Raw genomic sequence first — 26,747 nt, 5'->3', positions numbered from 1 at the left:
TACTGATTTTTACTTAATCCATAGCAACAAAGAAGTGTTGGGTTCTGCACTGTATGACACATCACTATTTCTATTATCTTGATAAATTACACATATGATTACCAATCGAAGGACTTCAAGTATACATTTTTTTGTTTGCTACAGTGTAGAAATAATTTATTTTATTTGAGTTTTCTCTTCCTTTCCTTTTCCTTTCTCTTACCTCCAAAACAGGAAAAGGTCATGAAACAATTTTCATAAAATTCTTAATTTACAAAACAATCAAAATACTATGTTATCCGAAAATTATGTATAAAAGCTTCAATTATGTTATAAAAGCTTCATGAAATATAACTTTAATATATGTGAAAGAGAAAGCAAAAATGAAAGCATTAGGTAAAATGAGATTACTTTTTGGTTTATTTGATTATTGGTCCCTTTAATCTGTTAGCTTCCATAAATGTCATAAGTATTTTCCATAAAACGATGAAGTTATCAAATATATGTACAAAAAACTATTAGTTTGGTACCAGAGTTTGCCCAAATAATATAAATTTTAAATACCCCTTGCTCTACACTATGCATATTTATTTTCCCCCGGTATTAATGTATTAGTGTATATTAAGGAAAAAAGCAAAAAAAATTCTGTATGTGATCAAATTTAGAATAAATTTGCAAGTCTCTGTATAGCAAAGAAAGATATGCTAGCTCTGGTAGGCACACAGAAGACCTTGGTCAGTTTCTTCTTTTGTCAGTATTAAAAATGGGTTTTGACCATAATATATTTCTGAGCATTAAAAGTCATGGTAAATAGGAAAGTGGAGGTGGGACATTTTGAAGTATATTGAACAATTGGAATATTCCTTTGAGAAAACTGACTTTGCCAGTGAGTTGTCCCAGTCCTGTCATATAGTTCTCACCTGTGTCAATAGATTCCATTCTTCACTAGATAGAAGCCTAATTAAACAAACAACCTTTCCCATCCAGCTTGGTTGTTTCGGTATTGTGGCTTGGATGGACACAGTGAGCTCTCTTGAATGGCAGGCTGATGCAACAGATACCATCCCTACTTGTAAAAGAGGAAAATGTCTTTTTCTTTCTGCTATGAAATTACTAGTGCTTACTAGAGAAAATTTGAAAAAGGTAGGAGAGTAGAAGGAAGAAAAAAATTCCCTAGGGTATGAGTATTCAAAGATAATGCCTTTTGTACATTTCATATTTCAAATGCTTTCATAAATTTTAGCACTTTTATTTTTTATGCCTTATGATGTTACACCACTTATGTTCAAATTTCTGTGAGGTGTTTAGTTAAAAATTGCCCCAGTTTTCATCTTTCTGTGTCCCCTTGTAACACATGGGCTTTGGATTCAAATAAACTGGCATAAGAATCTGAGGTCTGCTACTTAGTACTTAGTGTGACTGAGCAAGTTACTTAATATCTCAGCTTCGTTTCAGGCCAAGTGGAACTAGTTTTTGTTGCCCTCTGTTGGGTGTGAGTATTTAGCTATAGTTTTCTTACTTAATCTTCAAAAAAACCCAAAAAAGACCCTTTCTAGGTAGATATTGTTGTTACACTTTTATAGAGGAGGCTCTGAGAGGTTAAATGACTTGCTCAGAGTCACACGGCTCTGCCCAGATCTGTCTGATTCCCCTGTTACTTCAAATAGGCGAGAATGCCATCTCAACAATAAAAGAATAATATCTGGGAGAAACTTAATTTGATTTAGAGGGTTATTGTGAAAATTCAGTAAAATAATGTATACAAAGAATACAGAAAGTCTGACTCTTGGTAGGTGTTGTATGAGTTTTCTTTTCCCTTTTTAATGTGTCTACTTGCCAAATTTCAACTTTTAAAGGGTTGCTTTAGATGAAAGGGATTTGAGAACCCACATCTTACCAGAGCCATAGAAGATGTGGCTGTGTGAAAGCTGGGATTTCTCCATGGAGCTTCCCTCTGTTTCCCTTCCTGTTCTCCTCATTTCCTCATATTTAATGACTGAATAAATACTTAATCATTCTAAAATGATTTCATAAACAGCACAATACAACAGACATTTTACAGTGAATGGGGAGGTTGTGGGTTGTTCATTTGTGCTTTATGTATGATGGATATTCATTTCTGAAACACGGGTGTTTTGGTTTCGCAGAAATGCTAAAACAGACATCATAAATTAGGAACTTTAGAGTATGCCTAGCTTTAACTTACATTTTTTCCTCTTAAAGAGATTTGTTTTTAACCATAGAATTTTTTCAAATTTTTAGGTTGGTTAAAAAGTTTTTTTTCTTAGGAATTATTTTGTGATTTTATTTGTGTTATCTTTGTCACACAGTAGAAAAATGTCACGCTTATTTGTTTTTATGTTGTATCCCAAAGGAAAAACCATTGGAATAATAGTGGTTTTTGTCAGGTGATAAGTCATCAAACATAAGAATTGATGCAAAATGACTCTACTTGTATAAGCCTCTTCTTTCATAGCACAGTGCATGGTTCTGATTTCCTGGTCATTTCTTATCAGTCATAGTGGTACTTAACTATGGTCGAAGTTGTGGTGTAGTTTGTATACAAGTACTGGATATGTAATGTATGTTTTTGAAAAAATGCATAGAATTTTCAAGAATAACTTTTTTTTTCTTAATGTATTCTTAATAGGCTAGAAGAAAATTTGCCTGCAGGCTGTGGATTTTGCCATATACCGTATGATGAACTGAATATGCCATTTCCAGCTCATCTCACATATTGCTATAACTGCAGGAAACAAAAAGTTCCCGATGTTCTCTTTACAACTATAGACCTCCCAATGGATGCAGCAGTTATTGGAAAAGGTTGTCTTATTCAAGCAAGGTATGTTTGTGAAGACGGTATTTGGGGTCCTTGAAGGAGTATAGGGTATGGAGTCAAATAGACGTATTTTCAAATATCTGCTCCTTCCTACCTGTGTGATCCTGTGCAGGCTTGGCAATTCTATCTGAACCTCTTATTTTACTCTATAGAAAATATGGAGGAAAAATATCCTCTTTATGAAACTCAGATAAGTTTATATGCAAAAGCAGTTTTAAACATTTAAATTCTGTACAAATGTGTATTATTATGAGGATTATTAATTAACCTGTTGCAGGCTGGGGGTGTGACTCAGTATGCTTTAATGACATTAAATATCTAATACATTGTGGAAATTGACTTTTTCATCTTTTTAAGAACAGTGCTATGTGGTGTTTCCTTTACAACTTCAGTTAACTGTTAAGAATTCCATTTAAAGTGTACTGGAATAGGAAATGCTAAATTGTGGTTGGCACACAGGAAACAGCTGCAGCTATCTAGGTCACCAACAACTGCCAGGCTACCAAATCCATTGAGCATTTCTGTCCTCATTTTACTTAACATCTCAGCAATAATCACACACTTGATCATTTTCTCCTTCTTGAAACTTTTGACTTCACAATGCCACACCTCCTCCTTTTTCCTACCTTTATGTATAGTCTTCAGACTCCTTGTTGATTCCTCCTCATTTCTTGTTCCTTGAGAGCTGTGAGTTTGGACCCCCTTTCAAAGCTTTCTCCCTAGTTGAACTTGTCAACCCCTATAAGTCTGTATGCTGTCTGTAAGTCTAGGACTCCCAAATTTATAGCTCTAGTCCAGAACTTTCTTCTGAGTTTCAGACCCATATACTTTCCTGTCTGCTTTACACATCATTTTCTTAGGCATCTCATACTTGTTCCAAATTGAACTGCTGATTTTCTCCATTTCTTTCTTTGGTCTTTTCTGTTTTCATAAGTGATACTTGCTGTATCCAGTTCTTCCAGATATGGTATTCTACCTCCCCATATCAAAGTTATTACAAAGGCATGTTACATCTTCTTCTAAAGTATGTTTCTAATCCATTTACTTTTGCTTTCATTCCCTGTTGCATCTTAGACCTTCCATTTAGGATTGTTTTTCTTTTGCTTGAGTTATCTCCGTGAGTATTTTTTTTTGGTATTTGCTGGTGGTGAACTATTTTTACATGTCTGAAAATGAATCTCTTTTATCTTTAAAAGATATTTTGGGCTGGCAGTTATTTTCTTTAAGCACACTGAAGATACCCTTCCACTGCCTTCTGGCTTTCATTGTGACTGTTGAGAAATAACCTATTAGACTAAATGTTGTTCCTTTGAACTATGTCTATTTTTTCCCCTCAGGCTGTGTGTGAGCCATTTTATTTGTCTTTGGTTTCTGCAGTTTCCCTATGAAGTGTTAGGTATGGAGTTCTCTTTATCCTAATTGTTATACCTTGGGCTTCTTGAATCTGTAGATTGGTGTCTTTCATGAATTAAAAAAAAAATTTTAGATTAGTTCTGTGTTTCATCTGTTCTCTCTTCTTGATACTCCAATTAAAAGTATTTTAGACTTTCTCACTGCCTCCTCTATGTCTGTTATTTTCTTGTCTTATGTTTTTAAATCATTTTGTTTCTTTATGTTATATTTTGGATGTTTTCTTATTTATCTTTCAATTCTTTAATTTTCTCTTCAGCTGTCTTTAATATGCTATTACACCTAATAATTGTGTTTTTAAATTTTTGATAATCTATTTTTATTCCCAGAAGTTTTATTTTGTTCTTTTTCAAATATATACTATAGTCTTTGATTGATTCTGTAACTGATGATTTTAATATCTAAAATCTTTTTTTTCTGTTGTTTCTGCTGGTTATTGTTCATTGTGTTTTACTTGCTTTGACTCACAGAAAGTTGCAAAAATTGTACAGAGTCCTGTGTACCCTTCAATGAGCTTCCCCCATTGGTGACATCTCATGCAACTGTAGTATAGTATCAACTAGGAAATTGACATTGTTATAATACTGTTAACTATGCTACAGACCTTATTCAGTTTTACACTTCTTTAAACTTGCATTCATTTATGTATTTGTATATATATATGTATAGGTCTATGCAGTTTTATCCCACAAATAGATTTGTGTAAACCACCACCGCAGTCAAGATACAGAACTGTCCCACCACCGCAAAAGAATTTCCTTATGCTACCTCCTTAAGTTTGTACCCGGCATTGCTCCTTGCCCTGGTCCTGTGATGCTTTTAGGAAGATTTTTAAAGATATAGTTTATTCAGTTTTTTTTTTTTTTTTTTTCTGTTTTAGGTAAGAGGGGATTAGTCTTCATCAGCAGTTCTCAGAGTGTGGTACCTAGACCAATAGCATCACCATCTTTGGGGGACCGTATAGAAATGCAAATTCTCAGGTCACGTGCCAGACCTGTTGAATCGGAAACTCTGGGGATGGTAATTGTTTTTTAACAAGCCCTCCAGGTGGTTCTGATGCAAGGCAGAGTTTGAGAACTATTGGCCTAAATAGCCTGGCTTGCCAGTTTGGGGATCTTTCCTTCATCTTCACAGCTACCTGTTTTAGTCCAAGCTCTCATTGTCTCTTACCTAAATTTAAGCCTTTTGTCTGCCATCCCCACATCAGTTCTCTTATCTTTACTCCATTCTCTGTGTAGCAGTATAAACGATGTCCTAAAATATACTTTGGATTGTGTTACTATGTAAAACCTATGTGGGGGTTCCCATTGCTGGCAAAATAAAATCAAACGTCTCACCATGACCCGAAGCCCCTAACATGCTCATGCCCATGCTTAACTGCACCCTCATCTGTGCTGCCCTCACCCTTGCTCACTTCACTTGACCTACAGTGGTCTCCTTTTGTTTCTTCTAATATGCCAGCTCCATTCCGTCATTGTCTTTTTCCAGCACTCTCAACTCCATCGTGCTTTTAAGATCCCAGTTCAGGTGTCATCTCTGCTGTGAGGCCTTATGTCGAGTTACTCTCACTTTTCTTCACCTGGTTTATTTTCTGCACAGACTGGATTCTTAAGCATTATCTGTGGTTGCCTTGTTTCTTTGTTTATTCCTACTCCCCTCCCCTCTGCCCCCACTGGAATATAAGCACAAACAGGGACTTTGTGTTTTATTCATTGATCAGTGCTCACCACCTAGAACAGTGCCTGGCACATGGTGTACACTCAAGTAGGCTTTGTATTCTTTTAATGAGTAAATTAAGTTTTTTCCTTTGCTATCCACCCATTATATGATCACAGGGAGTTATGAAACCTAAGATGCAAAATTATATTCTCTAGTGATTTTGATCAGTATTTATTTCATTTCTAGAGATTTTGAGATTTTTTTCCTTTTTATTCAAATAGGACTTTTAGCAAAAGTATGTACAGTGAAAAAAGTGACAGAAAAGATTATTGATAAAACTTAAGTCCGTTTGAAACAAGTAAATGTTTTATCAAGCACACTTTTAGAAACTTTAAAAAAATTGGACATTTCTTAAGATTGTACCAAGAACACTCTCCACTGACTAAATTATTTTCCTTAACAGGTTGTGTCGCTTAAAAAAGAAGGCACAAGCAGAAGCAAATGCCACAGCTATCAGTAATCTGTTGCCATTTATGGAATATGAAGTGCATACTCAGCTAATGAATAAACTAAAACTCAAAGGAATGAACGCTTTATTTGGACTGAGAATTCAGATCTCAGTGGGTGAAAATATGTTGATGGGCTTAGCGGTGAGTTGCGATGTTTTGTTTTTGTTTTGTGATTCCTATAGTTGTAGATTCTGTTTTATGTGATTCAAAGAGTCTCCTAAAAAGACTTATCTAAAGATCTGGCATTAAGACTTTTAAGGCTTTAGGGACATTATAAGAAGTAAAAAAAAGCCTAGTGATAGGCTTTCAAATGTTTTTATATTTATAAGATTATTATTTGAAATTAAATTAATAAACTATTATATAAATTTATTTATATTTTATACTATTTTTATATTTTTGTATTCTGATCGTAATTCCTATGGTCAGATTTCTAAGAATTGCCAGGTATAGCTTGTTTTGTAAGTTGGCCACCACTGTTCTGAACTTTATTATTGTTTGTACATTGCTAAAACAGGGTTTCTCCTTCTTGGCACTATTGACATTTGGGGCTGGATAACTCCGTTATATGGAGCTGTCTTGTTCATTGTAGGATGTTTAGCAGCATCCCTGACCTCTGTCCACTAGATGCTAACAGCTTCCCCACAGCGTGACAACCAAAACTGTCCCCAGACGTTACCAGATGTCCTTTGGGGGACAAAATCACTCCTGAGCGGGGAGGACCACTGTGCCAAAATAATCTTTCGTTTTAATGGAGAAAATCAGTACATGAGAGACATGTGCACCAGTGCTCAGCAGTGGATTGTGCAATAAAATACGTGTGTTTCTGAAGTGCTAATAAATTGTGAGGCAGTGAAAAGCTCTTTATCTCACCTTCATGTTCACCTTGGCTTATTAGAAAATAAGTTCTGACTAGAAAGTTATCAGTGGGGAAAGTGAGAACTGCCTTTTTAAGTAGCCAGAGAACTAGATACCTGCAAAATATTTAGGAAATTCTCTCATATTCTCCACACTTTGCCAGCCAGAATTTTTGTCTATGTCACCAGTACTTTTCAAATTGGAATTCTCTGTCATCTTTCTGAGACATGCATAGAAATTTAATTTTAAGAAATTTATGGGGGACTTCCGTGGTGCTTCAGTGGGTAAGACTCCGCACTCCCAATGCACAGGGCCCAGGTTTGATCCCTGGTTGGGGAACTAGATGCCACATGCCACAACTAAGAAGTCAGCATGCCGCAAGGAAGACCCAGTGCAGCCGAAATAAATAAATAAATTTATGGAATTTGGTTTCTTTTTCTCAGTATGCATTTGTAGATAAAATGCTAAATTGTTTCCTGCTTCATCTTTCTATAAAAGCAAATATGCAAATTTATGTATGTAGGGGATAATTGTGTGTTGATGATTAATTAGGAAATCTCACTTTTTTAACAAGATGAATTTGCAGTGATTAATAAAGGTAATCTGATTCATATTAAAATACTTGATATTTAGATTAACTTGGGGAAAAGAGTGTTAGTTATAATTCACCCATCTAAAAACTAACAAGCTTAGCGAGGGCATAACGTAAATGTGTAGTCAGGCTGAATACAGAACTGTAGCTATTGGTGGGTGTCTTGGGAACTAAGAGCTTGGTTTAGATTCAGAAGTTTAAAGAACATTCTGCCAATTGTAGCAAACACTTTTGATGGTAGAGCCCCAGGAAACTAGTTTGTGACCCTGGTATAATTCTTCAGTGCCTGCCTCAAATACTGCCTTTTCTGATTCTTACTAACCTTTTCTTCTTGATCACTAGTGGCACTCGTTATAACTGTTTGAGCTTTTGATCTTTGTGCTGTTTTAGCCTGTGCAGTTAAATCTCAAGGTCCTCCTGAGCTACTAAATCTCAAGTAGCCTCCATGATAGCTAATCTCCGACGAGTGCCTCCTGGGTGTCTGGCACTGGGCTGCTCCAGAAAGAACGTAATATTATCTTCACTTTATAAGACGAGGAAACGGATGCTGTGATAGGTTGAGACTTGTCCAAAGTGATATGGTTACATGTACCGGAACTCAGTTTCAAACCCAGGCCTGTCTAGTTCCGGAGTTTGTGTTCTCAGCCATTCTGGGCTGTTGCCTCATTAGTGAATGCAGTTAAGCAAGTGTTAGAGATGGGGCACTATGGCGCAGAAGGCGTTCTGAGCTTGAGCATCAGAGACTGGGTGGTGAGTGCAGTCATGGACACATGAACAACCCAGGAGAAAGAGCTTCTGGGGATCAGTTTCATCTGGTGCACAGACTTCATCATAGAGTACTATAACGTTTCTAGGAAAGACTTTTACAAAATTGGCAATTGTGTAATAACAATAACAACAACAACAACTCTAACAATTCAAAATACGCAAATATCCAGAGTTAAAAGAATTGTCTTCTCTTTTCTCCATTCTACTCCTTTGATGTTAACAATTTGATGTTTGTACTTTTATACATTTTTTTTTTGCTTTGCTTTCCTTACAGAAGCATATTTAAACATATATGTACATAGGTGTGTGTGTGTGTGTGCGTGTGTGTGTGTGTGTTTTATCTTGTTTTGTATTTCCCCTAATAGTTTTTCAGTACTAATGGCATGTAGTACTGTTACAAAGTCACAATTTAGTAGTTATTTAATTAAATATTTAAAATAAGTGTGTATCAAGTTTCCTCTCTTGGTGATGATGGAGGCAGGATGGTATAGTGAAAAGTTCTTGGTATTTGGAGTCGGAAACAGATTCAAGTCTCTTCCCCACATTTATTGGCAGTGTGATCTTGATTAAGTTTCCTGTCCTTTCTGAACTCAGTTTCTTTACTTGCTTTGCATGTTTCCCTTTTACTTTTGCCACTTTAAATGTAAGCTACTCATTCATGAAAAATTTACTTTTCAGAAACTTTCAATCATATTTTTTTTTTTTTTTTTTTTTGCGGTACGCGGGCCTCTCACTGTTGTGGCCTCTCCCGTTGCGGAGCACAGGGTCCGGACGCGCAGGCTCAGCGGCCATGGCTCACGGGCCCAGCCGCTCCGCGGCATGTGGGATCTTCCCGGACTGGGGCACGAACCCGTATCCCCTACATCGGCAGGCGGACTCTCAACCACTGCGCCACCAGGGAAGCCCTTCATATTTTTATAACCTGTTTTTTTCAGTGCAGATTTTTACAATCATAACAAAAAACTTTAAAGTCCAGTTGGGTGTGTAGTGAAAAGTAAATCATCCTTTTACTGCTGTCCCCGACCTACCCAGAGTTCTTGCTGAAGTAACCAACCCCTGTTACCAGTTCTGATTTTCTGTGCCCTTCCACAAATGTCCTATGCAAGCACTGATGCTAATTATCTTTTTCCTTCAGGGCAAGGACCACATTCCTGAATATGAAAACTTAAGGACTATTATTCTTTAGATATTTTTTTCTGATTATTTCCCCATCATTTTTACCAGTCAGCCACAGGTGTGTATTTAGCAGCTTTACCAACGCCTGGCGGTATTCAGATTGCTGGGAAGACTCCTAATGATGGCTCATACGAGCAGCATATATCTCATATGCAGAAGAAGATAAATGACACGATTGCTAAGAATAAAGAATTATATGAAATCAGTCCTCCGGTAAGTGAAATAAATCTCCACTGTGAATATGTAAGTTGCTATTTAGATTTTAGTACATTTTTAGGTTCTCTTAAAGATTTTTCTGCCACTGTCTAGATTTGCTCTCCTCATTGCTCATTCTTTCACCTCCCTTTACATCCATGCTCAAATGTCTTATTTTTTAGGGAGGCTGACTTTGACCACCCTATTTAAAAAATTAACTCTCCTGTCAATTTTTGGTACTTCCTATCCTCCTTCTGTTTTATTGTTTTCTGTTGCTCTTACCTCTATGTGTCTTTATGTGTGAAATACGTTTTTGATTTTTGTCTACTGCTTGCTACTCCCAATAGAATGGAGCTCCATCAGGGCTGTATTCCTAATGGCTAGACCAGTTCTTCCTGGTAGTAGCCTCCTGATAAATACTTGTTGATGCCTAAAGAAATGGCCCAAAATGTTCTTTTTTAGTAAAAAGAAAGATTGCTTATCTGTGGTGAAAATGTTCAAGAATACAGAGTCTTTTCTTTCTCATTTTGTAGTCACTGTAATAGGTGCCCTGTCAGATTTATCTAGGGCAGGTTAATGTGAAGTGTAAGTAAGATAAATGGATGCGAAGGTGCTGCAGAGGTAGCTGTGTTATGAAACTGTGTGGTTGCAGTCTTATGCAAGGTATGCCCTAGCAATGAACATTGAAAACATTTTTGAAAAACCTTTTTTAAAATAATCCTTTTTTTTTTTTAAAGATAGTTCTGTTACACCAACAACAGGCTGTGTCTTTTACATTTGTGCTTACATACCCACATTCTCTTGATATTCCTGTGGCCAGCAGTTATTTAGAACCTCTGATTAACTGTGATCTTTGGCTAAAAAAATGGGTGAAGGCTTACTAACCCATATAAGATTGTAGCCTACACTGACCTCAAAAAGATCATTATTGTAACTATCAAAGTTTATTTAGCTAAATAAGTTGCATAGCAAATACATGTATAATAAATATGTGTATTATATAAATATACACATACATAGATACATATATCATATTCCACATTTTACTATGTGAGGCTTTGAAAAATTACCACTGCATAAGATATGAAAGATTAGAATCTTATTTGGGTACATAAATCTTTAATTCTTTATAGATTATTAGGACTTTTAAATGCTGAGTAGAAAATACCTTCTGAGCTGGAAGGACCGCCAATTCCCTACTAATTGTAGTGTCCTCTTTTTACACTAGATGTCAGTGTTGCCTTGCTGTGTCTGTGACAGTTTCTGGATTAGTGTATGAAGGTTGCTATTATCAATTAAAGGAAATAGCTATGTACTCTATAAAAGGTTAATTAGTCATAAAGGTTATAATTAAATATGGACTATGAATACATTTTACGTACTCCCCTCCCCCCCGGTAGTTTTCTGTTAATATAAAAATGTAAAACCAGACTGAAGCATACAAATATCAAATCATTATGTTGAACACCTGAAACTAATATGTTACATGTCAGTTGTACCTCAATAAAAAAAAAAAGACTGCAGTTTACAAAAAAAACCCAAAACAGAAAAAGACAGTCATATGATGTAAAGCAATTATATTTCTTTTAGGAGATATGTGAAGAGATTATAGGATCACCCATTCCAGAACCTAGACAACGCTCAAGACTTTTGAGATCTCAATCAGAAAGCTCTGATGAAGTTACAGAATTGGACCTTTCACATGGGAAAAAAGATGCATTTGTTTTGGAGGTATTATTGCATTGGACTAATTTCTTAAAGTTTTTGGAAGATAAGATATATATTTTTACAGTCAGGTCCTAAATTGGTGTGATATTTTTGTATCATTACAACTGTGAAAAATATCAAAAGAATATTTTATTATAGAAATTACAGCAAACTTGGTAACATATCTTTTGTTTAACAAAAGTTAAAAAAGAGTTTTGGAAAATTAGTTTTGGAAAAATTAGTGTTTGGGTTGAAATATAATTAAAATATTAAACTTTTGCAGCTTTTTTTGTAAACTTGGATTAATTTCAATAAGAAGTTTCTCTTCTTTCACTTACTATAATTATTACCTGCTTTATATGTCATAACATGTTACTATAATTATAACATTTTTACATGTAACACAATAATATAAGCACTGTGAATTCTGAGTGTAGTGTTTTTTTTACTGAATTCAGAGGGTGTAATTGAACTTTCATTGTAAAAACACATCCAGAATGAACTAACTTTCTTGGAGAATAAATGACATGAAAGGTTTATGGAGCCTGTGCCCTCACAGATCTTCTTCCCATGCACTCCCCTGTAGAATGGTTAGCTTTGAAAGGATAGACGATCTTCCTTTGATATTGAAGGAAAGGAAAATAAATGAGGATACTTAGAAATGTTTTCTGGTAAGGTGCCAGTTGAGAGAAAAAATCATATGCCTGGATCTCAGTAAAGCAGGAAGGTGACAGTAGAATTGTATTGGGATGGGATTGGAGGTTTGAAGAGTCTAGAATAGTGCCCTTGAATGTGATCAGGATGTCAGCTGTGGGAGATGCTCAAGGCTTAACTGAGGTGAGACTGTTACCTTGTAGGAAACTCAAACCATGTGAATTTGTGCCTCTTTCTCATAATCTCTACAGTCTGAGAATGGAGAAAAAAAATGGAGGTTGGTAAAAGGTTAAGGAGTAAAAAGTTCCAGGGTAAAGTTTAGAGCAGTTAGTTGTACTCAAAGTGCCCTGTGATGGTGGCATCAGCAACAGCTGGGAGCTTGTAAGAAATGCAAACTCTGGTGCCCCTACTTCAGACCTAGTAAATGAAAATTTCAAAGTGGGGCCCAGGAATCTGCTTAGCAAACCCTCCAGATGAGGGTTACTTTCACTTTGATCCAGAGCATTTTTCATGTTTTCTGATCCAGGGATCCTGGCTAAGTAGAGAACAGAAGTGCTTGGAATATGGGCAGAAGAGGGCAAGGTGTAGAGAGATGGGGGTTATAGTTGATGCTGGAGATCTGAGTGTAGAATGTTTTGGGGAATACCACAATCGAGTTATGGCCTTGACTGTGAATGGCTAAAGCAAAGTGGAAGTGAAAGTGGTTCTTGACATCTCGGGTGTAAGTCAGGACTTAGATCCCCAATGTACAGATGAATGTCAATATATGTCCAGTTGGATATGTTCATTACTTATAATTCACAACAGAAGATTGTGATGTAGGAAAAATGGAGTTTGTACTTATTCTTTTAAGACATGCCTTTAAATTTACCCCTATGTAATTTTATTTTAAAGCAGTTCTGTATTTAGTCAAAAGATTTTTTTAAATTGCACTTTATTAATTTAAACAAATAGAGATAATGATTGCTTGTTATCTTTGTAAATCTTTTGGAACATGCCCTCATAAAGACTTGAGAAAAGGCTTGATTTTTAAAAAACTCAATATACTTTATAATGTATAATATTTCATTTAGAAGTATTTATAATTATTGTGGAAAAATTTATAGATACTACAAAAATTTTTTCAAGTTTTATATTTTAACTTACGGAAAAATGGCCCTACTTTTCCTTGACTCTTATGTTTTCTATTTAATAAATAATAAAAGCGATTTTTAAAAATTTGAAACAATTATATATTTACTACTTATGTGATAGGTTCAATCTTTCATTTTCAGATCGATGACACAGATGCTATGGAAGATGTACATTCTCTACTCACTGATGTTCCGCCTCCTTCAGGTGAACAGAGAAAAATTACCTGGAGATGAGACTAGTTTTGCATATCAGTATTTCAGTTCATAATTATTATAGCACTAACTTTATTTTAACAGCTTTATCAGTGTTACTTTTTGTCACGTTCTTTGCTGCTCCAAGATTGAAAACATCGTTTAAAAATATTTACATTAGAACTTAGGTGAACTGATTTTTAATCTTTTTGTTTATGCATTACAAAAAAAATGGTAATTTATTAACATGGTCTAAAGTTTCCCAGAAGTATAGAGTTTTAGAAAAAAAGAATGAATGGATCTTAGTTAGAACTTCATGTAATAATTGAAAAATGTTATTCTTTTTTTTTTAATTAATTAATTTATTATTCATATTTGGCTGCATTGGGTCTTCGTTGCTGCATGCGGCTTTCTCTAGTTGCAGCGAGTGGGGGCTACTCGTCGTTGCAGTGCGTGGGGTTCTCATTGCGGTGGCTTCTCTTGTTGCGGAGCTCAGGCTCTAGGCACGTGGGCTACAGTAGTTGTGGCACATGGGCTCAGTAGTTGTGTCTCGCGGGCTCTAGAGTGCAGGCTCAGTAGTTGTGGTGCACGGGCTTAGTTGCTCCACAGCATGTAGGATCTTCCCAGACCAGGGCTTGAACCCGTGTCCCCTGCATTGGCAGGCAGACTCTTAACCACTGTGTCATCAGGGAAGCCCCGAAAAATGTTGTTCTTTAATGCAAAAATAAATGAAATGTTATCATACGTTTTCCCTATAATTTATTTTGACAGGCTTTTATAGCTGTAATACAGAAATTATGCCTGGTATAAATAATTGGACATCCGAAATACAGGTAAACCTTTTATTCTTTATTTTAAGCAAATATAGCATATATGATTTTAGCAAGTTTTTTCTTAATATATGTTTTTTTTCGGCCTCTTTACTGCAGTTGAAAATCTTATCTTTTAAAAAAATACCACAGTAGTTATGATTGTTTATTTTCTGTTACAGTATTTAGTTCAAAATAATGAAATGACATGCCATTATATCTCCCCATATTTAGATGTTCACATCAGTAAGAGTAATCCGATTAAGCAGCCTTAATCTAACTAATCAAGCCCTCAATAAGAATTTTAATGATCTCTGTGAAAACTTGCTCAAGGTAGGAACCTTTTGACTAACTATACTTTAGCTAAAACTCCTCAGGATCATGAAATTAAAGAAGAAAAGTATTTATATTGTCTGGAATACCTTACACAGTTGCAGGCCGAATTATTTTTATTTACTTATCAGTCTTAACCTGCCATCAAGTAAAATGCTAAAGATGTCCTCTCCATCTTAATATGCCACACTATAAAAGGAATATATTTTAAGTTATTTCATAGCGTTAAACTTCATAAAAATCTATATTTGTAAATTTAAAAAACGCCTTATTTTTTTATGACTTAGAAATATGATTAAATCTTCTTGTCTGCTTAGATATTAAAAATGTATTCTTAATGAAAGAATAGATGAAACAGAAGTGTTTTACTCTACTCAACTTTATTTGCCATAGTATAATGTACATTAAAAGATCAGTTTTTATAAATTTTTAAATTAAAAGAAATATTACTAATATTTTCTTTTGTGTAGAGCCTGTATTTTAAACTACGGTCTATGATCCCCTGCTGCCTTTGCCATGTAAATTTTACAGTATCTCTCCCTGAAGATGAATTAATTCAGGTAACTAAGGTTCAGTCTGTTATTAAAGAAGATTTCTAACTTTAGTCTGTTTTAATATTATACATTTGCCATAATTAAAGAAGTATAAGCTGCTTTACTTCAAAATATTTTTAAACGTACTAGTATGAGGCAGACCTTGTCTGTCTGTTTCACTTTTGTGAACTCTAGTTATCTGAAGGTGTACTCATATGTATGTTCCAGCGTATGTACACTAGGTGTGCTTCTGTACGACTTCTCTAGACCCCATCTTTCAGAGAAGGTTTTTGAGCTCTTTCTGGAATACCTACGTTTAGGTATACATGTTGGGCTTAGTTGTAGTCTGAATGTCTGAGCTTATGTGCAGTTCTGGTTGAGAATCTTAACCAGGAAAGGCAAATTAGCCAGTTTGTATAAGTTGTTCCATGGTACTGAAAAAGAATTATAAGAAGCTTTTTTGGGGAATGATTGTTTTGCTAATCATATTGTTTCTGTGATTCTAGGTTACAGTCACAGCAGTTGCAATAACTTTTGACAAAAATCAGGCTTTACAGACCACAAAAACACATGCTGAGAAGTCATTGCAAAGAGGTAAACCTGTGGTAGATGGGAGCATAGTTCATGTTTGTCTGTGTTATAATTCAGTGATAAAATATAGAGGATAGGTAGAATAAATGACGTGTTTCTTGACAAGATACTGTCACTTTTTCTGTTTTCTTTATCAAGATAACTGTGTGGATAAGCATATGGCTGATGATATTTTTCACACATGAATAGGTGGTTGGCTGCTATTTACATAGAAAATGCTGCTGTTTTTTAGAGTTAGCTTATAACATTAGTTCTGCAGTAATTTAGAGGCTCCTATCCTAGGAGCTCTGGGGAGGTCCTCAAGGCATCTGAGAACCAACTGATGTAGCAAGCACCATGGATTTTTCTTAGGAAAGGTCCCATAGTGTTCAGCAGATTCTCAGAGTTGTTCTTTATCCAGTAAAATTTAGGAAGTACCATGCTTAATATATTCCAAAGAAATGCAAAATCTTAGAAACCATTTGTGTGTTCTGAAAAAAGAGAAGAGGGAAATAGTATACTTTCTAAAGTTTAATGACTTACTGGCTAAATAAATATTCATCATTAATCTAAAAATTTTTAAGTTGAATATATCCTACATCTATAGCATTGAATTAATGTCAGATGTATTAAATGATTATGCGTTTAGATATTTATCAAAAAATATAGATAATAACTGGTTTAAGTGTCATAGAACTAGTATAGTACAAAAAGTAGGATAATAATCATCATTGGTGAGTGCTTATTCTTTGCCAGGCACTGTGCTAAGAGATTTATATACATTACCCTTTCTAAATCTCACAACAGCCCCACCAGAGAAGATAGCAACCACTCTCAGTGTCCGCAGGTGAAGGACCCCCATGGAAGAAAGCAAGGACAAACCAACCAGAATTAACTGAGTTGGGGGGGAAATTATATGTTATCCCAGAGTAATTTTTAAAAAATTAATAAGAGATCATTACTAATTAACTTGTGTTTTTCCTGCCTCTCAAGCCTCTACAGATAATGAAGAACTTCTGCAGTTTCCCCTCGAACTCTGTTCAGATTCACTTCCTTCTCATCCTTTTCCACCAGCTAAAGGTTGGTTAAGTAAGGGAAATGCAAGCACAAATACCAGTTTCTAGATCCTTTCTCTTGCTTCTTCACTGTAGGTAATCTTAACTTAATTTTGAGATGGAGATTTATTCTTCATTTCCTCATTGTATGTTTCTTCATGTTCATAAAGGGGAGAGAGTAATGTTCCTTTTATTTTAATTTCTCAAGTAATCTCATCATGACTTATTAAGGTAATTTTTTGTGTGATATTCCATTCTTGTAACTCAAATGTATTAAAGTTTTATTTTCAGAGATTTGGATTTCCCAAAGTAACTATTCACATATGGTATATTTTGATATTTATATTATATCTGGTAAATTTTTTTCTAGCAACATTAACCTTCTGCAAAAATTTTTAGATTTTCATAGACAAACAGAATACTTATTTTCTTCAGAAGCTATGTGGAGAGGTTTTGGGTGGAGGTTAGTACAAGTGAGAAAGGGATGAGCTTTCTGTCTTTTGGGTGTCTTGGTTATATTTGAGGAACATTTTTTCAAATGCAAAATGATTGTCCCTTAATTCACTAGCAGTAGATCTACTTAGATCTGTACAATCTTTGGAGAAAAGTGGGAGGTGGTTTTTTCCATTTCTCTTCTGATTTCAGTGTAATTTTTATTATAAAAATTTCAGAATTACTGTACCTTATCTTGTAGCATTACATACACAATAAATGTAGTTTGTGTTTTTTCCTAAGTTTTTTATTCTTAGAAATGATGCTTTTGTTATTTAAAACCAAATTGGCATTTCTAATTTTTCTAATTTTTTTATAATACAAGTGACATTATTTTATGGTTTCTACTTATCAGTTACTTTATCTGATACCGTATTAGTTATAATACAACATAGTTTTATATTCACATTGCCTATATGTCAATAGAGTCTTTACTAAATCAGTGCAAGGCCTGTGTAGATAAATAGATCTTGTCTCATATTTTGAAGCTGAAAAGAAGCTACTTTCAGATTCTGAACTTTCTAACATGGTATCTGTGGTTCTTTTTCCTTTTTGTCTAAATTAAAATTCTAATTTAGAACTCCATAGAGAATTTCTTGAAAGAATAGAGAGGAAAAATCAAATCCAAAGACAATCTGAGTTCAGATTTATAACTTAAACATAGCTTTCAGAACAAAAAGCAGAACAATCTAGAATCTTCCTTGAACTGACTAGATAGGATTTTTTTTTAAACACATATTTTCTACAGAAACTTATATTTAACACAGGGTTAGTTCCAAACCACTTTTAGGTATCACTTCATTTATCCTTACCCAGCAGTGGTGGCGAGGGGGAAACCAAAACCAAAAACCCAGTCAGCAACGACGAAATGGTTTGATCAATTGCTAACCTATACAAATATTTATTTGTGGATTTGGGGTCCCTGTTAGCCCAACTTTACCATGTTGTTAATAGCTACTGAATTCTGCAGAAGATTAGATTTAAACTCTGTATATTGGCCATATCTATATTGATAACTTACAGTTTCTGCAATAGCTTTCAAAATATTTTCAAAGGTAATGAGAACTAGTGCTTTTTGAAGTCATTAGTATATTTTGTACAAATGATACTCTGAACTTAAAAACAAGGAAAGAAGAATTTGAGTAGAATAAGTCATATCTGAACAGTCCCTAAAATATTTGCAATTTATTTTAAGGAGCATGGAGAGGGACCATAGGTGGAGTAGTAAACCAAGAGACCTGGCTTTTCTTCTCAGTTCTGCTACTGATAAAGTGTGAGAACTTGGGCCAGGTAACTTCTAATTAAGCCACTTTTAGTTCCTCATTTGTAAAATGTGAAAGGATTAAGATTCTCTCTAGCCTTTAAATTTCTCTGATTTCTTGAGTTTCTATAGTTTATGGTTCTTCAATTATTAACATGTCCCTATTATTAAAAACGTAAAAGCTAAATTATGCCTGAGGTCACACTGAGCTTCTGTTAATTAATTTTCCAAATAACTTCAAATCAGTTAAACCAATGATTTTTAAACTCTGTTCCTCCAGACCATAGAGTTTCTTCAGAGGTGCCTCATGGCCTTCCAGGAGGCAAGGTGCCGGCGGGGTGAGAAGATAGGTCTCTAGACCCCCTACTTCTGAACTAGAGCAGCTTCAATGCACTACGCTTTATGTATCAGCTTTCTATATATGATTTTCTTGGAAGAAAGCGTTTCAAAAAGTTTGAAAATCACTGAATCAGATCATACCACCCTTATCGTCATCATCATCGCCACCATTGTCAGCTTCATAATGATCAATATCATCACATCTAATGCTAATATGTATAAAACTTTAATACTAAGTGCTTAACTATAAAACCTTTGTGCCTTTCCTTGAATGTTACATTTTAAAATCATCAATGAACACTAAAAAGTTTATCTGTTTACTTTTTTTAAAGTCATGTAAATTGTGGTTTACGTTGCATCCTTATGTATTGTCTTTGCGTCCTCATGTCTTGCCAGGAGAACATGGGCTATGATGTATATATTAGAAAAAGTTATCTCGAAGTGTTTTGGAAAATTTGAGGATAGGATGGGTTTTGAAAAGGTCTGAAAAGTGTAATAATAGAGTGTTATATCATGAAAGTAGTAATTGAACATTGTAACATGAAGGAAGTCTTTGAATAGAGAATAGAAATATCTGGGAAAAGTTAAGCTTAGCAGTTTAGAGGAAATAGGTGGGAGAGAGAAAGGTGAGGGTGAGGAATAAATGCTCAGAGAACTTCTCTACTTTCTTATCTGCAACCACAAGAGGTTTAAAAGTTAACTACTAATACTGATAAGTAAATAAATATATAGTTTTTATAGTTTTGTTAGGTTAGTTAGCTAAGCTGATCGAGATTTATCTTTTTTAATTCTGAAAACTTTGAATACTAATTTATTTTTCATGTTCTTATCACAAATGGGATAATTTATTAAAATTTTTTATTTCCTTTTATGTTGACAGAGTAGTCTCAAGAGCTATGCACAGTCTGTTTATTAACACTTCCATCTTTTCACTTGTAGATAAACCTTTCCTTATCTTTTTGTGTTATTGAAAATGAGTGAGTATTATGTGAAGAAAAGATGCTTCAATAACATGTTTCCTAATTGACAGTGTAGAGTAAGCTTGGGCCTGAATTGTCCATCCATGCTTAATTTTTTTTCCTTCCATCTTTTGTTATATTTGTTACATATTTTGTTTCTCAAGGTAACAGAATAGTTTGATGTATGTCTCAAATTTGTGGTTGATTTGGTGTTACCTTGATAGTTACCATGATTTTTCCGATTTGAAATATTAAAACATGCTGAGCCTAAGTAATTTCTTAAAGGACATTATCATGTGAAGGTCATCAAAATTCTTTGATGAATACTATGAGGAACAGAGATGATGTGGCATCACTATAAATTCCTTTTTTTAATGAAACTGTGTTAAGAAAAAAGATGACTATAGCAAATTTTTTATACCACTTTCATAATGTTTTTTCCTCCTCATTAATATCTACATGTCAGCTTTCTGAATATCTGTCACTTCACTCTGGAATGGTTTTTTAAGAGGCTTTAAAAATGATATATATTTTTATGAAATGAAAATGAAAAAAGATGGAGCAAATATAGTAAAAATAGGGAATCTGAGTGAATGTAATCTGGGTGAAAATTTTTTAAAAATCAAGATATTTCTCATGAACTGTAATTAATCTTAAAAATTTTATGCATGTAATTTTTATAAAAGGTTGGCATGTTACTTTAGATACCTGTCTAAAGACCTGAATCTTGAGATATTTGAAACCATATTGAGGGACTTAAGAACTTATATTAGACAAAAGTGTTTGAATTATATACCACTATAAATAGATCTCAAATACTTTATAAACCTAATCTATAATAGGATAATTGCTTTCATTAAAATTCTGAGAGTTTAAGGCTATAAAAGGGTTTAATTAAGTCAGTTTTAGTGTTTATATACTATTGGATAAAACTGTATAGAGGAAAAGTTTTTTATATCACCCTTGTTTCTGTGTCCATTTTGCTTTATGCTGGGGTGGTATCCTCATGTTCAGTGGCATTAGCTATAGCCTGGGAGAAGTTCTTTTTTCACTGAGCAGTTGCTGATGAATAAGACAAATATAGGTCAAATTCTGGATTTCAGTAAAAAAGAAAACAAGTTTGCTTACACCCTCAATATATTATACGTGAAGCTTTTTTCTTTATTTTTATGGTCGGCTATCAGAATTACTTTTTGTTAAACCAAATTTGATTTTAAAAGATAGTTTAATTTTTTAAACTTAAATGACTTGCCTCACATTATTTTAACTTGTAATTAGAAATATAAATCTATAAGACCTACAAAAGTTAGCTTTTCCTTCTTCCTGCCAACTAATGGTTCTGAATTCTTACAAGTATACATCATTCTTTATGCTAACTAAAAATGTTTTTATGTATTAAGAGTTCATTCCATGTCTGTTTTCTCTCTTATTTTTTTAAGATATATTTTGTCATTGTGACCAAATGGTAGCAACTATGAAAAATGCTAAAGTTCTTCATGTTATCCGTGGCCACAGCAGTGAGTGAGGGCTCCTGAAAGGAGAAAAATGCTGAGGGGAAGGAGAATGAGAGGAAAACAGAAACTAAAGAGTGGAAAAGGTGAAAACCTCATCCAAGAAGTGCGAAGGAGAGAAAGAGTTGATGGAGAAGTAGAGAGAAGGAATCTTAGCTTTTCCAAGAGCTTGAGGGCAGTGAAATCCAGAGTCAGAGGAAGAGGGAGTGAAAAGCAAAGAAAATTGAATTGGGTTATTGACCCAAAACAAGGATTATTTGGAAAAAAGGATACAAAGGATGGGAGTGAGAGGAAGAGTGAATGATGGGGATTGAAGAAGAAAAGCAAGTGAGTTAGAATGTTGCACACCCGGGGTTGGAAGCTTTAATGACTCAAATAGGGCAGCTAATGTCTTTTGTCATCTACTGTATGTATTACCTGTGTAGCTATGTAGTTGAATTTTTTTTTTTTACTAGTGAAATATCCAGATCGAAGCAATTTGTGTCTTTCTATATGCCTTAGTAATTTTTAACTATAATATGGCAATTTCATTATCAATCCACCAGTATTTAAAGACCATTATGGACCAGATTTATACTGAATGTTTATGTACATCATTTGTTTAACTCAGTCATTAAGCCAGATTTTATAGTTATAAGACATAGCTGATCAATGCATTATAGATTGATGGAAGTGCTTAAAGGGACATAAAACCAAATTTTGATCATAATAATTTAAAACTAAGAATGGTTAAACAGGAAAATAAAACATTACAGTTTAGAGACTCCAGATTGCATATATTTTAATCTGCCAGAGAACCTTTTCAGAATTTGCAGGAGGTTTTTCAAATTTTGTAATTTTCTTAGGGTGACTGGAAAAGATTATCTCAAATACTTTTTAGTTATTCAAAGCAAAGGTGATCTGTAAATTTTAATGGTAGAAAGTAAGTTGTTAGAAGAGTAGTCAGTGTAAAACTCTATCATAGCTAACCCATACCTTTGTCATTGGTCATTTAGGATAATGGAAGCATCTCAAACTTCGGAAGCACTGGCAGGTGTATAATTGAGGGAGGAGGAATTCTTGCCACATTTTTTTTTCTGTTTTTCATCCATATGCTCATTTCCACTAAACTGCTTTAATCTAGGTTAATCCCCCTCCCCACTCCGCTAAGGCCTGTTAAAAATTGCTCAAGTGTAGTAAGAAAATAGTCAATCTGCATGTTCTGTTTGCCTCAGTAACTTTCTAGGGTTGTTTTCTGAGGGATAGCGGGATTATCAGTAACTGGTGACTTCTTAAAAAAGCAAAATTGTATTCAATGGGAAAGGAAATGCTAAGAGAAGTGGGCTGCTGGGTGGCTTGATGTAGACTGTCTTTGCAGCTACAGTGGGGCCTCTCATACGAAGTATTTGTGTCAAACTCTTCCCCAGAGATGTGCAAATAGCCAGAACTGGGTGCCAGCTCCTCAACAAAGCCCAAAGGACTTTTAATAAGATATTTACCCCTGAGTATGAAATATGTTGTCTTTTTAAGTATTGGCTTAGAGATTGCATACGTATTTATTTATTCTTAAGCAGAATTACTGCTTTGTCAGTGAGCCAGACAGCTAATATCTGCAGTTCCTTCTCTTGTGAAAAGCCTGTTATTACCTGGGAAGCCAAACTGTAATTGGAAGGAGCAGAGTGACCGAGAGTCTGAGGTCATTAGATATTTGAGGTGTTCAGACCAGTCCGAGGTGCTGACGTCCAGCTGCTGCCAGGACCAGCTCCTCTTGGGCCTTTTCTCTGAGAGAAAACATGAGCATCCTGGCAAGCATGTTAGGAGATGAACCTGCTCTCCTTCAGTGAGGTCAAAAATCTTGTCGCTCAGCCATGTCTCTAATTTAAAAGTTTTGTTCTTCTAAAATTTTAATTCAAACACATTCATATTTGAGGACAGGGAATAAATATTTTCCCTCACTTGTTTCTCCTCTTCCCTACCTTTCGTAAAATTTTTTTTGGAAAAGTAGTAAGTGTACTAAGTGTACATGGTGAAAAATTCAAATACTACAAAAAAAATCACATTGTCCAAAATAAAGCTTCCTTCTCCCTTCGTTTTCCTTCGCAAGAGGAAGATACTCTTTAACAGGTTATTGTCTGTCTTTACAAGGATACTCTATCCTTTTTTTAAAACACAAATATTCTACAGATCATTGTATACCTTTGTTTTTTTCCACCTGGCATATTTAGAGATGGGAACAGATACCGTCTACATGTTTAAGCTCTTTTCATGGGTACTTGCCATTAAATTATATACAGTTGCTACTAGAGAATTCCGTATTACCAAGATAATATCAAGGTATAGAAGACAATTTTAGTAATTTTCACTTTTTCTTTTAGTTTCCTTCCCATCTGCACATTTTAAAAACTTTAACAGAATACCTAATGCCGACTATATCTTCTGTGTCTATACTTACCGAGGCTATATATACTGCACAGGACATACGAGAGCTCTGGGACCCTCCTGGGATGTATGAGCCTGGGGTGGGCTATTTACTGTCCCAGCTTCTGCACTGGGTCTGTTTCCAGGCTGAGCTGTCCCTAGAGATCTGGTAAGCCTCTGAATGTCAGTTCTGTTCTGGTCTTCCTCCTGTAGGTCCCATCGCTTCCTGGGCTTCCATTGCCCCTCAGGATGCTGAATCAGGAGGATACTCCCTCTAGAACTACAGTCTGAGGGCATGATGGTCAGGGCGCGTCCAGCGTGCGCTCCTCATAGCCATTGTATGGACCTCACCTAGTGATCCCTTTTATCGGACAGTTCTGTATTGTAAGAGGATTGTCAGCCACTGTACACTCTCCAGTATAGCTTGTGGTCATTGCCTTAAAAACTGGGGGGTGGGGTGGGTGCGGGAGATACTTCCATTGCACCCAATCAACAGAAACATTCTATAAATCCAGTTTTTGAAAAGTATAACTTTTGCTAATTTAAGAATATTACCAGAAGGTCAACACATTAAGCAGAGACAAAAATACATATATTTACTTAGTTTATAATTTAAAAAAAGACTGGCTGACCCAAATTATTCTTAGTGTCTTTATGTGTTATTTCTATCTTGGCCACACTATATTCTCAGGTCTGAAATTCTTTGAAACAAAAATTCAAATAATGCCATTGTGGATAGAGCCTGAACATTAGAAATGGATTATGAAGTTTTCTTTCTTTTATAGTACTGTTTAAATTTGTACAATGACTTAAATATCTATAGTAAAAATACAAACTATCAGGGAGAATGCAGGATGCTGCTTTCATGAGCCTACTGTAAAGGGGATTCTAGTTTGGGATTCCTAGTTATTTCCGTGGAGAGCGGTCACCTTTTAGTTCCACAAAGTCTTGATAGCTCCAGAAGGAGCTGCTGAAAGCAAAGGCCTTGAATGAAGGGGTTGGTGGTGAGGGGGCAGGTCGGGCTGAGGTTTGTGTTTATCTGTGAGAAATAGGTCATTGCCTTGCCTGTAATTTTTAATCTTACTGGCTCTTCCGCCACAAACATTTCCCTTCTGTTTTTCATTTCAGATTTTCTTCCCAGTAGGTTGACCCTTTTCTCTGTTCAGTTTTCTCACATCCCGCTTCCATCCCACTAACATTTGTTACTGTGTTGATATTTTGTGTGTAGAGTTTCTGAAACCTTTTTTGTGTTATACTAACAAGTAATCTTTCTTGGCATGGTATTTATTAATGAAGCTAGTTTTCATATATCAATAGAAACTGTGTTTTAAACCTAAATACTTCTATTTGGTTTACTTTTATAATGAAGCCATAAAGATTCGCTCCTATTCGTCTGGCTTTTAGAGAGTATTAACCAAGAGCAAAGAAGAGATACTTGCTTATACTTAGCACCCAAGCTAATGTTGTTCATATTGTCTTATTAGAACACCTGGAGAGTGCAAGTTCTAACTCAGGTATACCAGCTGCACAGAGAGGTGAGTTTGTCTAATCAAGCAAATAGTCTCCAAAGGTGTGAAATTCTAGTGTGGTGATTCATGAGCGTACAGACATCAGAGAAATGCACTGGACGATGGAATAGACACCAAAATGTGGCTTTATTGTAGTTAGAATGTGTCTTACAAAATAGTAATTAAACAAATATTTACATTTTTAGCATTTTAATAGTGTCCCACTTTCTAAAACTAAAGCTTTAGCTTTTTAACATTGTTTTTTTAGCTCAGCAGTAGTAAAAGTTATTCTTTTTAAAATGAGAACTTGTTAGGCTCACACTTGCCCCTCACCCCATGTTATCAGAAGCTTTGTCGCCAAAATCAGACATGGAAATAGAATATTGACAAAAATGACCCTTTGGCTTTCTTGTTACTATTGGTAGAAAGAAGGTATTTTAATAAAAGATAAGTTAACTAGTGATTTTTTTTCATGTATTCTTCACCGTTTGATTCTCATTATTTTTATTTTTGATTTCAGGGTAAAATTAGGGCAAGGAATTATTCACAAAGTTCTGATTGTAAATTAAAGCCCTGAATATAAACAGCTAAAACAGTGTGAAGTAAAAAGAATGGGAAATGAAGTTAGTTAAAACACAGCGTATGGTCCTTTCCCTGATCTCTCTGTTAGACCCGCTTCCATTCCCCCTAAGAGACCACACAGCTGTGACATCACCAAAGATGCTCAGCCAGCCAAGAACTTGGTTTTGGACAAATCAGTGTCTAAAGCTTGACTCTTTACTATCTCTCTTACCTGACTTGAAAAGGACCACTTTTTCCCCTAAGTTACGGTTAAATTACGTCATCGGAAGGAGTGTTATGACGAGTAAGAGACGTCATCCATATTTTTTCTTTGTTTTTTCTTTTGTTTTCTGTCTGTGTTTTCAGCAACGTCAGTTGATTACAGTTCCTTTGCAGACAGATGCAGCAGCTGGATAGAGCTCATTAAACTGAAAGCTCAGACCATAAGGCGTGGATCAATTAAGACAAGTAGGCGGATGTTTCTACCATGTTACAATCTGAGAAGCATATCCTTGATTTCCCAGTGGTGAAGGCTAGACCTGACTACTCAGTAATAACATTGCCAATCAATCATGTATTGGAGTGTGAAAGCTGCAGACTCTAAAGGTCATTTAGCAAAAGCTATTGAAGGGCCTTTAGATTTTTTTAACTTTAACTGTAGGGTTGTGTTTTTAGTATTTTATTTTTGTGAAGGTATTCTTGCAAGTATATAGATATTATATCATCTAGTGTAAGGAAATGATGAGCT

At 35.0% G+C, this 26,747-nt stretch overlaps 1 protein-coding gene across 4 annotated transcripts in view; it reads left to right on the top strand.

The window, feature by feature from the left end:
* The window catches only part of C2CD5 (C2 calcium dependent domain containing 5), an 82,530-nt gene that overhangs the window by 49,662 nt on the left and 6,121 nt on the right, over nt 1–26,747 (top strand). For 3 of the 4 annotated variants that reach the window (XR_014297457.1, XM_082666527.1, XM_082666528.1), the window contains 10 exons: nt 2,630–2,821; nt 6,351–6,537; nt 9,839–10,003; nt 11,576–11,716; nt 13,621–13,684; nt 14,443–14,504; nt 14,715–14,813; nt 15,284–15,373; nt 15,853–15,940; nt 16,910–16,996. Coding sequence is in view for 3 of the 4 variants with exons in the window: in XM_082666527.1 (XP_082522653.1) it covers nt 2,630–2,821; nt 6,351–6,537; nt 9,839–10,003; nt 11,576–11,716; nt 13,621–13,684; nt 14,443–14,504; nt 14,715–14,813; nt 15,284–15,373; nt 15,853–15,940; nt 16,910–16,996 (1,175 nt within the window). In the remaining variant the exon portion in view is untranslated. Of the gene's footprint in view, nt 1–2,629; nt 2,822–6,350; nt 6,538–9,838; nt 10,004–11,575; nt 11,717–13,620; nt 13,685–14,442; nt 14,505–14,714; nt 14,814–15,283; nt 15,374–15,852; nt 15,941–16,909; nt 16,997–25,414; nt 25,466–26,365; nt 26,468–26,747 lie in introns of all 4 variants that reach the window. The other variant, XM_082666529.1, reaches the window with a different exon arrangement.

This window comes from Grampus griseus (assembly GCF_964374135.1).
Source record: "Grampus griseus genome assembly, chromosome: 11".
NCBI lineage: Eukaryota > Metazoa > Chordata > Mammalia > Artiodactyla > Delphinidae > Grampus > Grampus griseus.
The sequence above is the reverse complement of the archived record's forward strand: the minus strand, read 5'-3'. Positions and strand labels throughout refer to the sequence as shown.